The sequence below is a fragment of the Clupea harengus genome, chromosome 15 (assembly GCF_900700415.2).
Source record: "Clupea harengus chromosome 15, Ch_v2.0.2, whole genome shotgun sequence".
Lineage (NCBI taxonomy): Eukaryota > Metazoa > Chordata > Actinopteri > Clupeiformes > Clupeidae > Clupea > Clupea harengus.
This window is the reverse complement of record NC_045166.1, coordinates 26970087-26985086: the sequence shown is the minus strand read 5'-3', so window position 1 is coordinate 26985086 and position 15000 is coordinate 26970087. Positions and strand designations below refer to the sequence as shown.

Sequence of the window (15000 nt, the reverse complement as noted above, 5' to 3'; positions counted from 1 at the left end):
TGTAAATAAATGTAAATAAATGCTGTGACTGGTATGAATCTTCCTGTTGCTCGTCTGGTAGAGTAGAAAGTAGATTTTTTAATGTAAATGAATATACGTGTCAGACGCTTGTGTAAATAGATGATAATGTAAATGAATATACGTGTCAGACGCTTGTGTAAATAGATGATAATGTAAATGAATATACGTGTCAGACACTCGTGTAAATGGGTGAGAATGTAAATGTTGTTTCTCTGTCCACAGGAGAGCTGATGATGAGTCTGTAATGTTGTGTGTGTGTGTGTGTGTGTGTGTGTGTGTTGTGTCTGTGTCCACAGGAGAGCTGATGATGAGTCTGTTCTGGTACTACAGACCCGAACACACCCAGGGGGGGCGAGATCCCAGCATGCACTGTGAGGTGAGGGGATGGTGGGGGCTGATGTTAACCTTTGACCTTAACATGTCTGTCAGGAACCACATGAGACTGCTGTGTGTGTATGGTCCTGTTGTACATCACCCTGCCGTTTCATTGAGGTGGACGTCTTCTACAGGAAGGGGGCTTAAGGACCTAATTAATGAGTGTGGCTGAATATGATATTAATAGTTATTGGATTAACTATTCCCCATTGTGTGTGTGTGTGTGTGTGTGTGTGTGTGTGTGACTCACCAGAGAGTGTCCATGCCATAATCCAACTGAGGTGCTCAAATAACAATAGCACAGTTAGTGAGAGGAATACTACATTTGCCTTGATTTAAATGATTTAAATGGTTTAAATGGTATTTGTTTTCAATTTCACAGAATGAGATATTTGCTTCCAAACATCAGGATGTGAACAGTGTGGCCTGCATCGAAGACAAATGCTACGTTCTGCCTCTAGCCCAGTACTGTAGGTAAGTCAAGGGGTTCTGCATCTGAAGGGGCACTAGATGAGTGTGCGTGTGTGTGTGTGTTAATGTGACTAGATGAGTGTGTGTGTTAATGTGACTAGATGAGTGTGTGTGTTAATGTGACTAGATGAGTGTGTGTGTGTGTGTGTTAATGTGACTAGATGAGTGTGTGTGTTAATGTGACTAGATGAGTGTGTGTGTTAATGTGACTAGATGAGTGTGTGTGTTAATGTGACTAGATGAGTGTGTGTGTGTGTGTGTGTGTTAATGTGACTAGATGAGTTGTGTGTGTTAATGTGACTAGATGAGTGTGTGTGTTAATGTGACTAGATGTGTGTGTGTGTGTGTGTGTTAATGTGACTAGATGAGTGTGTGTGTTAATGTGACTAGATGAGTGTGTGTGTTAATGTGACTAGATGAGTGTGTGTGTTAATGTGACTAGATGAGTGTGTGTGTTAATGTGACTAGATGAGTGTGTGTGTTAATGTGACTAGATGAGTGTGTGTGTGTGTGTGTGTGTGTGTGTGTTAATGTGACTAGATGAGTGTGTGTGTTAATGTGACTAGATGAGTGTGTGTGTTAATGTGACTAGATGAGTGTGTGTGTGTGTGTGTGTGTGTGTGTGTGTGTTAATGTGACTAGATGAGTGTGTGTGTTAATGTGACTAAATGAGTGTGTGTGTGTTAATGTGACTAGATGAGTGTGTGTGTGTGTGTGTGTGTTAATGTGACTAGATGAGTGTGTGTGTTAATGTGACTAAATGAGTGTGTGTGTGTTAATGTGACTAGATGAGTGTGTGTGTTAATGTGACTAGATGAGTGTGTGTGTTAATTAGGGTTGGGTACCGAGAACCGGTACCAATATGGAACCGGTTCCAATACAACCGGTACCTACCCGGACCGAAATGCAACGCAGATTTCGGTGCTTCATTACGGTGCCTGAGCCAATTGAAAACGGTTGCTAGGCAGATTCCGCGGGGCACATGTAAAACTGCCCCAGCTCCCAATGTAAACTTTGTCCTGTGTCGCTCACGCTCATTAGTGTTTTCATAGCAACAGTCTTATGACAGTGAAGAGCATGCAGCATTTCACAGAGCAAGCACAAACAGAACTAGCCATCAACCTTTTAACAGAGAAAATACCGAAAGGTAAACGGTCAAAAGTGTGGCTGTATTTCGCACCAAAATATTCAAACATCGCGACGTGCAGCAAATGCAACAAAACAATTGCGTGAAAAGAGTGGAGAGAAGGCAAAGAGTCAACGGCAGTTCAGCAACCGAAGACTGAAAAATAAACGGAGATGACAGCTATACTTAACCTACGGTAGTCTCTTAAAGGGGCAGTACACATTTTCTCGTACTCGGTGTGTTCAAGTAACAAGATTAACTATAAACAAGCTAGAAAAGATAGGTATAAACAAATCATAAAATGGTGAAATTTCATGAAATAAATGCAAACAAAATAATACATTTTTGACTCCAAAGGCAAATATGCTCATATTTTTTGCAAAGAAGTTTGAAGCTGTTTTTTGTATTTATTTATATTTATTTAAGTATACTATAAACTGTTGTTTACAGTTAATATAATGTTCATAGTTTGAAGTTAAAAAGTTTGAAGCCAAGTGTTTTGTATGTATTTATATTAATAATATACTTTAAACAGTTAATATATTGTTCAATTTGAAGAAAAAAAATTGAATTGAACAAAATAATTGCTGAAGTATTGAAGCTGTAGTGTGTGTACAGAGTGTGTGTGTGTGTTTTGTATTTATTTAAGTATAGTCTAAACTTTTGTTAACAGTTCATATATTATTTAAGTTTTAAGTTAAAAGGTGTTTTGTATTTATTTATATATATAATCTACTTTAAACAGTTCATATATTTGGCAATAAAGCCTTTCTTAAATGTCGTCAATCGTAAACATTTTTTTATTTTTTATAAAAGTATCGGTTCCGGCACCGTTTAGGCACCGGTATCGTTTTAAAAGTATCGGTTATGTACCGGTATCGGATAAAAACCAAACGATACCCATCCCTAGTGTTAATGTGACTAGATGAGTGTGTGTGTTAATGTGACCTAGATGAGTGTGTGTGTGTGTGTGTGTGTGTTAATGTGACTAGATGAGTGAGTGTGTGTGTGTGTTAATGTGACTAGATGAGTGTGTGTGTTAATGTGACTAGATGAGTGTGTGTGTTAATGTGACTAGTTGAGTGTGTGTGTTAATGTGACTAGATGAGTGTGTGTGTGTGTGTGTGTGTGTGTGTGTTAATGTGACTAGATGAGTGTGTGTGTGTGTGTGTGTGTTAATGTGACTAGATGAGTGTGTGTGTTAATGTGACTAGATGAGTGTGTGTGTGTGTGTGTGTGTGTTAATGTGACTAGATGAGTGTGTGTGTTAATGTGACTAGATGAGTGTGTTAATGTGACACTAGATGAGTGTGTGTGTTAATGCTCCCTGCAGCGCTACTTAAAGCGTCAGGATGGGATCTCAATTTACAGTATTCTAGAATTTCTACTGTGGAGAATATAGAACTATTCTTTTGCAATGGGTTCTATTCTATGATAGTCTACTGTACTCCACTCTACAGTTCCTGGAACATCACATCCTCTCACTTACTGTATCAGATATCAAAATGATGGAGAGAACTAAAATCTAGTCTCAGTTATAGCATTTTTATTTGATCTTCATGAGAATCCCATACCTCAGCTTTAACTAAAAAGGATTGAAAGATGAACCATATTTTACAGATGAGCAATCGATAATGTTACTGTAAGGCATGGTCAACTCTTAATTGTTTGTTTGTGTTTTGGTGAAGATATTGTGCCATGGTCAACTCTTAATTGTTTGTTTGTGTTTTGGTGAAGATATTGTGCCTTGGTGAACTCTTAATTGTTTGTTTGTGTTTTGGTGAAGATATTGTGCCATGGTCAACTCTTAATTGTTTGTTTGTTTGTGTTTTGGTGAAGATATTGTGCCATGGTCAACTCTTAATTGTTTGTTTGTTTGTGTTTTGGTGAAGATATTGTGCCATGGTCAACTCTTAATTGTTTGTTTGTTTGTGTTTTGGTGAAGATATTGTGCCTTGGTGAAATCTTAATTGTTTGTTTGTGTTTTGGTGAAGATATTGTGCCTTGGTCAACTCTTAATTGTTTGTTTGTGTTTTGGAGAAGATATTGTGCCTTGGTCAACTCTTAATTGTTTGTTTGTTTGTGTTTTGGTGAAGATATTGTGCCTTGGTCAACTCTTAATTGTTTGTTTGTTTGTGTTTTGGTGAAGATATTGTGCCTTGGTGAAGCGGGGTACGGAGGGTGTGCCGGTGGGCCTCCCCCTGGTGCCTTGCCCTGCCGACACCGCGCCCCCCCCTCACCGAAGAGTGCCCCCGGACGTCGAACCCGAGCTGGTGCACCTCTGCCGCCACGTTTACGACTTCCGCTACGGACGCATCCTGAAGAACCTGCAGTAGGAGGCACTGCCTCTGCATCCGTGCGCACACAGTCTCTCACACACACACACACACACACACACACACACACACACACACACACATACTCAGAGTCGCCTGCAGGGGGCATTGTTCCCCATTCACATACACCCGCCTGTTAGTGTCGGGGATGACCTTGAGATGACCTTGAGAGACGCACTGGCATTGTGGGAAATGGGCACAGCCGTTGTGGGTGTGGCTACGCCCTTGTCCCTGAAGTCTGTGGCGTGAACATTCATGACGATTCAGGCCGTGTTTTAGTGATCATGACCGATGATTGGCTCCCTACTGCGGGCTCTCACAGGGGAGGGGAGGGGGGGGGGGGGGGGCGCAGCCGTGGCCCAGATCCCCGTTCACCGCTGGCAGCTCTTAAACCGCTCTGGCCGAAGCTTGGTTCCGTTCTGGATCCAGGCCTGGGTTGGTTCTGATCCGACCTGGGCTCAGTCCCGATCAGGTGCAAATCTCCTGGATCAGCACTGGATGGGGGGGGCGGGTGTGTTACAGATTTACCCTGCTGATTAGGGCGGGGGGTGTGGGTGGGCGGGTGTATACGGTGGTCTGCCCCCGTGCGCCACTGTGCCCCTGTGTGGAGTGCATATCGGCCCTCTGGCCCCGTGCGCCACTGTGCCCCTGTGTGGAGTGCATATCGCTCCTCTGGCCTGCCCCGGCTGCCCCCTGAGCTCTCCACGCCCGCTCTTCTGGACGGGTTCTGTGCCACACGAGGACCCGGATCCATGTCACATCAGGAGGTTTTAAAGATCCTGGCGTGAGAAATCGTGTGTTCTGCGTGAGAAATCATGTGTTCTGCGTGAGAAATCGTGTGTTCTGCGTGAGAAATCATGTGTTTTTGCGTGAGAAATCATGTGTTTTTGCGTGAGAAATCATGTGTTTTTGCGTGAGAAATCATGTGTTCTGCGTGAGAAATCATGTGTTCTGCGTGAGAAATCATGTGTTCTGCGTGAGAAATCATGTGTTTTTGCGTGAGAAATCATGTGTTCTGCGTGAGAAATCATGTGTTCTGCGTCGTCCTTCCATTCTCATGTCAAACCAGGGACAGACCGGGACAGTCGTGTCCTCCTAGTCCAACAAAAAATCCCCTTGAATAACGCTCCGATGGGAACTGAATAACGCTCCGATGGGAACTGAATAACGCTCCGATGGGAACTGATTCTGGACCAGATCTTCGCCAGACTGGCCAAGTTAGTTAGCTGCAAGAGTTAGCTGCTGCCGGGGTCAAAATGAAAGAGTCTGTCTGAAAGAGAACGCGCCTTCCCCCCTTACGCCCCCACGCCCTTTCCAAAACTTGCCTTATGGCTGTAGGCAGCTAGCCCCCTCCCTGCTCTCCTTCTTATCCAGCAAACCAAAGGACCAAAAGCGTCAGTCCAGTTCTGCCGCCTGTTCTCACATCACACCCCATCGCCCCACAGACCTGAATCAGACAGGTTGGTACTCAAGGCCTGTTTCTTATGATGAGTCGGAAACTGGAATGGAGGTTGGAATGTTAATTGGAATCTCCATAGTTACCACAGAGTACTCTGGAGTGAATCTGGAGTGGATGTTTACACAGATATAGTAGACGGTTACACAGATACGTTTATTCCCAATTAAGTTAAGACACTTATAGATATTGCATAAAAATATAGTAATATTGTATGAGCGCTTTATTACTTTTCTTATAAATTATTTGATGCATTTTTATGTATTTACATTATGAGTATGTATTTATTTATTTGTGTATTTCACACACTTTGAAATTTAAGATTTAAAAAATCTGACCCCTGCCGCATATTTAGTTTGTTGAAACTGATTGGAAATTAGACTGATGGTTTGGTGAGCAGGGACCTTCATCTGGTTATTGGCATTCCTCCTTCTAATGTTAAAACATCCATACAGACAGACAGACACAGACGGACAGACAGACAAACAAGGTCACTGAAAGTCATTTGACCCAGGTCTAACCTATGGTCTCCTCTCTCTCTCTCTCTCTCTCTCTCTCTCTCTCTCTCTCTCTCTCTCTCTCTCTCTCTCTCCCTCTCTCCCTGTCTCTCTCTCTCCCTCTCTCCCTGTCTCTCTCTCTCCCTCTCTCCCTGTCTCTCTCTCTCTCTCTCTCTCCCTGTCTCCCTGTCTCTCTCCCTGTCTCTCTCCCTGTCTCTCTCTCTCTCTCTCTCTCTCTCTCTCTCTCTCTCTCTCTCTCTCTCTCTCTGTGCCCAGTGAAATTGCACTAATTCAGTCCCTAATTTGCGAAGCTGATTCTGTTTTATGGGCTGTCTCTCTTTCAGGTGTGGGATGGAGGCATGAAAGGTTCCTTTAGATGATCTAAGGGATCTGTCACATTAGGGTTCCTTTTAGATGATCTAAGGGATCTGTCACATTAGGGTGTACTAGTCAAAGACGATTCCATTCTGGCTGCGACTTACACAAATCCAGTAACTAGTTAGCTGCTCAGTACTGTCAAATGCAATGAATTGTTCGGAAACCATAACGAGTCAATAATGTTCCCAGGACTAGATTTTTGTTTTGTCCACCAGTAATATTAGTGAGTAATATGGCATTGGATCACAGTAATATTAGTGAGTAATATGGCATTGGATCACATAAGTGAGCTGACCTCTGACCTCTGCGCTTGCTGTGGTGTTTGTTCCGCTTCAGTGTTAGTTTGAGGAGCCATCTTTCATCACCCCCTGCGTTGGTTTCTTCTCTTGCCGTCTAGAACTCTTACGGGTTCTACCTTAGCCCTTGCTCTTTGCCTGTCCTTGCAGGAGTAGCCCAAAAGGAACTGTTTGGAATATTTAGAACAAGTCTGTTTAAGGTGCTGGTACTGTAAGCACGTTTTAAGAGGGTCTTCCAGTGAGAACGAGCTGGTGCAACATCAAGGTGTAATCTGCGGTTGAAATCCTGGTTTGTGTGTCTCGTGTGGAAGCCTCTTCACGTGGCACCAGCTCTGCGTTGGGGGTTCCTGCCTCTTCATAAGCAAGGGCAGGGGGGGCGCTGCACTTCCACAAGCGAGGGCAGGGGGCGCTAGACTTCCACAAGCAATGGACACAACATGTTAATATTATGGAGCACATTTCCTTTGGATAAAAGATATCTGCAATCGGGTGTACTACTTCTCCAAACACACAAATGCAAAATTAATTCAAAGACTAAATATTTTCCTATGTCTATTTCCTGAGTTGGAATATGCTATGTATATTTTTCAAAGGAGTATTTTTGGAAAAGAAAAATCTAGATAATTCTAACATTGCTGATTTCTGATCAGATATTTCATCATTGATGCATTTGAAATTGAGAGTTCTAATGCTCCAGTCCGACCCAAAGGTTATAAACATATAGAGCCATCAGTTAAAATATTTCTAACGAGATGTACATATTTTCTTTCTTTAATAAGTGACAAGTATTCTTTTATAGATACTGCACAGAACATTTGTATTAAGAATTTAAAAATCAGATTGTATTGAAACTTATTTAACAAAATGTGTACATTTTTAATTAAACTGATTTAAAAAAAACTTTTTTTTTTTTAGTTGCAATTGCTTGTGGTCAATGACAGTGACTGCTGTATTACAAGAAAATAATTTAAAATGATTATTTAAATAATGTTTATTGAATCAGTGGTGAGCACACTTTAAGCACACGACTCTCAACCATCTGAGAGGACACCCACCAGACACACACACACACACACACACACACACACACACACACACACACACACACACACACACACACACACACACACACACACACACACACATCACTGTTTCAGGGATCACACATTCTCTGAAATACAGAGCTGTGGTTCTGAATGCTACTAGATTCCTCCGCTAGTTCTGTAGAGCGGCTCAGGGTTCTCCGCCTGGCTGGAGAGAGGGTGATGGGGATCTGCTCATCTGATCCCAGATGGCTGACTCTCTCCGTGGGCCTCAGCGCCCGTCTCGTGCCGGAGACTTGCTGACTGGATCAGAACCGGGCCGGATTGGCTCCTAAGGTCAGCTGCTTGTTGTGACTGCTGTACTGATTCTGTACTATTGTGTCTCGACCCTCTGGGTTTTGTATGGGTGCGATCCTTGGTTGCGCTTTTATTTTAATGATCATTAACATTAATGATGTGAGTGGGGAAATGTCCCCAGGAAACGTGTGTACCTTGAGGCCACCGCACTGTAGCGAGGGTGGCCTTGGACTTGGCTTGGCCTGGCCTGTACCCTTATTCCCCACCAGAGGGAGCTGTCCATGGGGAAACTTTGAGGGGTGAGCCTCTTGCATGCAACGCTATCCAGAGAGAGACACTAGTGAGCTGAGCTGTCCTGCAAAGGCTCCTGGGTAACTCAAACCGCTCGCTGCTATCTGTCAAATGTCTATTTAGCTACTAGATGCCACCGATGTAGACACCTTCCTTACCCCTAGGTAAGACAGGGACTGAACACGCCTTCAGGGGTGGGAGAGGGTAGAACTATATGTTAAGTTCTGGAGGGACCTCTGCTTTCTCACTCATCTGATTGAGATCTTAAGTTTGAGCCTTTGGGGACACCGCTGTTAGTCTCGTCCTCGCTGGTGCGTCTCTGAGACTGAGAGAAGACGAGCTGAACGCAGATGAAATCTCTGCTGTCTAAGACAGGAACCGCCTGAACGTTCACTGCCCGTAATCCCACTCCCTCACGGCTAGAAAACCCAAATCAAAATAATCCCTGTTGATGGTATTCAGGGCAGTTGGGATTACCCAAAAGGCAATGGGCTACATCCTCTGGGAACAAAAGGGTTCAAAAGGACTCCTTTGGTGGTGGTTGGGGGACAGCAAACGCTCTTTTCTGAAACACAGCCCAGAAGTGCTTGATTGTCTTCGCTTGATGTCATGGGTTCAGGGGTCATCCCTGGTCATAGGCCCCGTGGCAGACCGTAGAGTTCCGCTCACCTTTGTTGCATCACTTCCTCTTAAACCAGAATTATGAGGAAGTGAAATAAAATAATGCAGAAAGTGTCCGGTGTTCCGAACGTGCTCTTTTTGTTCTATCCTAGGCTTAATGTTGGCATATATCTATATTTATATATATTTTGATATTTAAGAATGGGGACGAGTCCTTTTGAAGAGTTATTTTTGAGTAGAGCGATGTTTGTACTAGATGATTTCCATTCGCTTGGTGATGCACTCTGTTTTGTTTTTAAATGTTGTTTTTGTTTTTTAATGAAGCAAGAATCCCTGCTGATCTGTTGTTCCAACTGAAACCCTATTTATACGTTTGTTGTCTTTTGTGATTATAACTTGGAGGCCCTTCATCTGCTGGCCGGACCCTTTTGAGCTTCTGGCTTTGAAGGGAATAAAATCTACCTTGATATGAGATCTGGTTGTGATGTCTTTTCTCTTCACTCACACCACACACACGTCTCACACACACGTCTCACACACTCAAATCTCACACACACATCTCACACACACAAATCTCACACACACACGTCACATACACAAATCTCACACACACGAATCTCACACACACGAATCTCACACACACAAATTTCACACACATGTGCCCCATATGAATACGACCTCTCGCGTGCTTTCATGGACCTCTGAGAGGGTATTGTGTGATGTGATGACCCTCAACAAAGGATTTGAAAACGGTACTTAAAGTAAACCTATGCAACAATTTGACACTTTTTGAAGTATGGTTTTATAGGCAGATAGTTTTGGTACCATCCTCAAATTCATTTTGATAGGACAGATAAACACCTGTATCTTCCCCACTAGCCATCCAGGATATGCCCTATGTAGTTCTGTGTTCTGGGCTGGAACACCCTGCAAAAATGGAAGAAAAGCTTTCACAGCATGACATTGCAGCTATACTGCCAAAAGACACCAGTTAGTGTGTTGGCAAGCTTCTATCAGTACTAGATGGGCTGTGAGTGGTGTTTGCAAGTTTTTTTTATTTTTAATGAAACAAAAATACAATGAGACATACATACATACATACATACATACATGAACAAAAAGTTGGTCACCTATACATTTAAACTGATGGCACAATGATGGAAATAAATGTCAATTCACACAATATCAGATCAGTGATGATTCTGTGAGGTCACAAACATAATCCATTTTTCCCAATACGTTTGCAAGGTTTTTTGCAAACCTTTTAGGTAGTTATCTTACTAGTTTTGGAACAGAACTATCAATCTTAATCTAGACCTTGGCTAACCTTACGCATATTACTTATACAATATGTTTATTAGGTTTTTTTTTCAGGTAATTAAGTACAAACAGACAAATACTAGGAGTAAGTAAGAAATTATGCCAAAATGAAAAGAGAAAGAAAGAAAAAGACAATTGAAATAAAATAAATTAAAGGCATAAAAACAGAACAAAAAACAAACAAACACAACTAACAAACAGGGCGTAAAACTCAAGACAATGAAATGTATTGATGCATCACTAGTACACAAAATACATCGAAGAAGAGGTGAGTGGCCTATTGTGAGTCTCATAGCTGCTCAATATCTCCATCAAATTGAGCAAGATGGTCTAAGAATGGCTGCCAGATCTTGTGGAATTGTTTAAGATTGTTATCTTACACATATTAAAGGAACATTTAGAACATGGAGGATATCTGAATGACTCAAATTGAAATTAAAACTAAAATGAATTGAGTTTATTTACTGATATGTTAGATATTGAATGATATAGTAATGATATTTGAATGACATGTTAGAGTAGACTAATTTGTTTGAAACAAATACCCTTCACAAGTATGCTCATAGTCATCACATTTTAACTCTGTGCTTTGTGTTCGTCTGTCCTGTCTGTGTCTCTTGACTGGACTGTGTTAGTCTGTGCTGTTCTTGACTGGACTGTGTTAGTCTGTGCTGTTCTTGACTGGACTGTGTTAGACTGTGCTGTTCTTGACTGGTCTGTGTTAGACTGTGCTGTTCTTGACTGGTCTGTGCAATGCTGCGCTGAATGTGCTCTCCACACACACACACACACACACACACACACACACACACACACACACACACACACACACACACACACACACACGCGCCTAATGCCTCCCTAAGTGTGTTGCAGTGCATTGTGGGTAGGAGACCCAGCTTTGTTCCTTCATCCTTATTAGGGATATTAGGAGTCTGTGGTGCTGGAGTCTGACTGCATTGGCTGCGCTGCCGTGTCCGAAGCTCAGACTGGTGCCCGGGGGCCACGGAGATTCCCCCACCCCTCAGAACAAGACGAGTGATTTGGGCCCCGTGGTCTGAGAGGAGTGATTTGGGCCCTGTGTTTGTAATGTTGGGATACAGCAGGATAGTGGACGGGTCTCCATGTCTGCCATATCTATACTGAAACAAAGACTCTTCTGCAACTGGGGGAGACCAAGAGGGCCCCTCCACCAAAACACTGCCACAGTAGCCTGGGGGGAGTGTTGACATGTTGTGATACTGGGGGGAGTGTTGACATGTTGGGTGGAGAGGAAGTGCGTTCCTGTACTGAAACAGAGAGTGTGATTGATGATTATTATTATTTATAATCTATGATTATTTATTACTGACCCGTGAGGATAGAGATGAGTCGGCTAACATCTGCCCACGGGGCCAGAAGGGGGGCAATCCAGGCACTGCGGTGTCGACAGAAAGACACACACACACACACACACACGCATGCACTGCTGGGTCGACAGAAAGACTACTTATTTGTGAATATCCTTCTGTTACCCCTCTACCCCCCACCCCCCCTCCACCCAGAGCAGTGTCTGTCAGAGGGGTAACACACACACACACACACACCTCCACCCAGAGCAGTGTCTGTCAGAGGGGTAACACACACACACACACACACACACACACCTCCACCCAGAGCAGTGTCTGTCAGAGGGGTAACACACACACACACACACACACACACACACACACCTCCACCCAGAGCAGTGTCTGTCAGAGGGGTAACACACACACACACACACACACACACACACCTCCACCCAGAGCAGTGTCTGTCAGAGGGGTAACACACACACACACACACACACACACACACACGTCCACCCAGAGCAGTGTCTGTCAGAGGGGTAATACACACACACACACACACACACACACACACACACACACACACGTCCACCCAGAGCAGTGTCTGTCAGAGGGGTAATACACACACACACACACACACACACACACACACACACAGAGCAGTGTCTGTCAGAGGGGTAATACACTACTGTGTGCTTACAGACCAATAATGAATCTTTCACTAATTAAGTTCCCCCGCTAATCCACTGGGGGGGGGGGGGGGGGAGTCAATCCTCACATTGGTCTGGATTTACCAACCTGCTGCTCTTTCTTAACATGGAGGGGGGAGTGTGTGTGTGTGTGTGTGTGTGTGTGTGTGTGTGTGTGTGTGTGTGTGTGTGTGTGCGTGTCTACAGTATGTATAGCTATGTGTGTGGTATGAGGGTGCATTTGGTCAGATCATTCCATCTGTCTGACTGATGTGTCGCCATACACACACACACACACACACACATTTTTTACTTGAGTCCACAATTTAAAATAAATATATTCAAAAGGACAAAAGGAATAGTACATGATAAATTAATATAATCTCAATCCTCAATCCAATTCACACACACACACACACACACACACACGCGCACACACACACACACACACACACCCTCCAGACCTGCCGTGGCTGAGATGGCTTACCAAGGCCCTTAATCTGGTTTTCTAATGACATCATTCTCCTCAAGATCTGTGTGTGTGTGTGTGTGTGTGTGTGTGTGAAGAGGATTGAGAAGGTCATTCAGGAAGGATGAAGGAGGAGCATTCCATTTCACCAGTCAACCCACCTTCGTGATTAGTGTGTGAACTCCCTGTCTCACGCTCTCTCTCTCTCTCTCTGTTTCACACACACACGCACACACACACACCCACCCGCACACACACACACTCTGACAGGACTCCCGTACACACAGAGAGGCACCATCATGACAGACACACACATGGAAGAACTGGTGGAGCAGGCGAGAGCCATGGCGACCGGGGAGCCTGAAGGGGCTCGCTACCATGGCGATGCCTTACTGGCCCCAGACACAGACTTCATGACAGGTCAGTGATTTGCCGTGACAACAGCAGGGGGTGGGGGCATCGGCACTTTCTTCTGTTAGTGGACTTGTCTATAGTAATGTGTGTGTGTGTGTGTGTGTGTGTGTGTGTGTGTGTGTGTTTTTCTCCGTTAGTGGACGTGTCGATAATAGTGTTATGGAAGTGTCTTTCCAACTGGTTAAAATGGGAAGAATGAGTCTATTCTAAATTGGATTTAAACTATTGTACCGTATTAAGAATAGTGCAGTGAACACAGTGTTTTATACAGCATGTATATGTTTATATGTATATTTATATATGTGTATGGTAATGTTTATATGTATATGGTAATGTTTTGATATGAAATATACAGTTGTATGCATGCTCTTGTAATACTCAAGTCATATCCTGACTACTCTTCACACGAGTCAACCTCTAAAGACTATGGGATGAAGGCATGTCCTGCTTCAGGTTATTCAGTATATATACGCTATAAATACATGCAGTTTACATAAACACTGGATGAAGAGATGTCCTGCTTCATGTGTTTCAGGTTATTCAGTATATATACGCTATAAATACATGCAGTTTACATAAACACTGGATGAAGAGATGTGTTACATGTTATTCAGTATATATACGCTATAAATACATGCAGTTTACATAAACACTGGATGAAGAGATGTCCTGCTTCAGGTTATTCAGTATATATACGCTATAAATACATGCAGTTTACATAAACACTGGATGAAGAGATGTGTTACATGTTATTCAGTATATATACGCTATAAATACATGCAGTTTACATAAACACTGGTCTCAGTTTCTGTAGATGGTGTATTTCAGGGGAGGGATCAAAAAACGTCAACTTGACACAATAATGCAATTTCCGTCTGATTTTCTACCATCTGTCAAACTTGTTATTTTTGACAGGAGGTGGCGCATGCTTGTTAAGGACATCAGTCATTTAGATGCCTTTGCATTCGGTATTCATTTCAAGACCATGTATATTAGTTATATTAGTTTGTAGAGCATAGCCTGTCGTTTGTTTATATATCTTTATTCTGTCGTTTGTTCTCTATATTCTGTCGTTTGTTCTCTTTATTCCTCGTCTGTTATTTCTGCCAGCGTATATTATGTAAGTGGCGTCTCATGGGAGTGTAAAGGGACACAAGGGCCGTATTTCAGGTCCTGGGTAATTCCCTTTCCGAGTCCTGGATTAAGGGCTATTTTAATCCCCGGTGTCCATATGGATGCCTAGCGGAGGTGGGAGAGGTCTATTGTTCAGGGCTCCAGGAAGACCAGATGAAGAAATAATCTGGTTTAGTAAGGAATGGATCCCACAATAATAGGGGATATCAGTCAGGGAATTGCAGGATTAAAGATGAAATTAAAGACACACACACACACACACACCACACACACACACACGTTAATTCACAGGGACACACAAACACACAAACAACTGGGCATGTGCACACACAGTCATGCACATACGGTCATAGCGGTTGTTAATATTTTGCAGCGGCCATTATAAAGAAATACCGACCTCCGATCGTTGGCGGTGGCCCATTTAAATCAATGGAACAT

General features: G+C 43.1%; 2 protein-coding genes across 3 annotated transcripts in view; both read left to right on the top strand.

Annotated features, from left to right (window-relative positions):
* LOC105902103 overlaps positions 1-6377 on the top strand; it is a 12268-nt gene extending 5891 nt beyond the window's left edge. Inside the window, exons 5-7 of the mRNA XM_031581261.2 lie at positions 318-397; positions 779-870; positions 4143-6377. Of these exons, the coding sequence (XP_031437121.1) occupies positions 318-397; positions 779-870; positions 4143-4329 (359 nt within the window). The 3' untranslated portion in view covers positions 4330-6377. The remainder of the gene's footprint in view (positions 1-317; positions 398-778; positions 871-4142) is intronic.
* A 6756-nt stretch (positions 6378-13133) lies between these two features.
* Positions 13134-15000, top strand: part of LOC105902102 (echinoderm microtubule-associated protein-like 4) — a 12371-nt gene continuing 10504 nt past the window's right edge. The window contains exon 1 of one of the 2 annotated variants that reach the window (XM_031581945.2): positions 13134-13434. In XM_031581945.2, coding sequence (XP_031437805.1) covers positions 13314-13434 — 121 coding nt within the window. In that variant the 5' untranslated portion in view covers positions 13134-13313. The remainder of the gene's footprint in view (positions 13435-15000) is intronic. The other variant, XM_042709868.1, reaches the window with a different exon arrangement.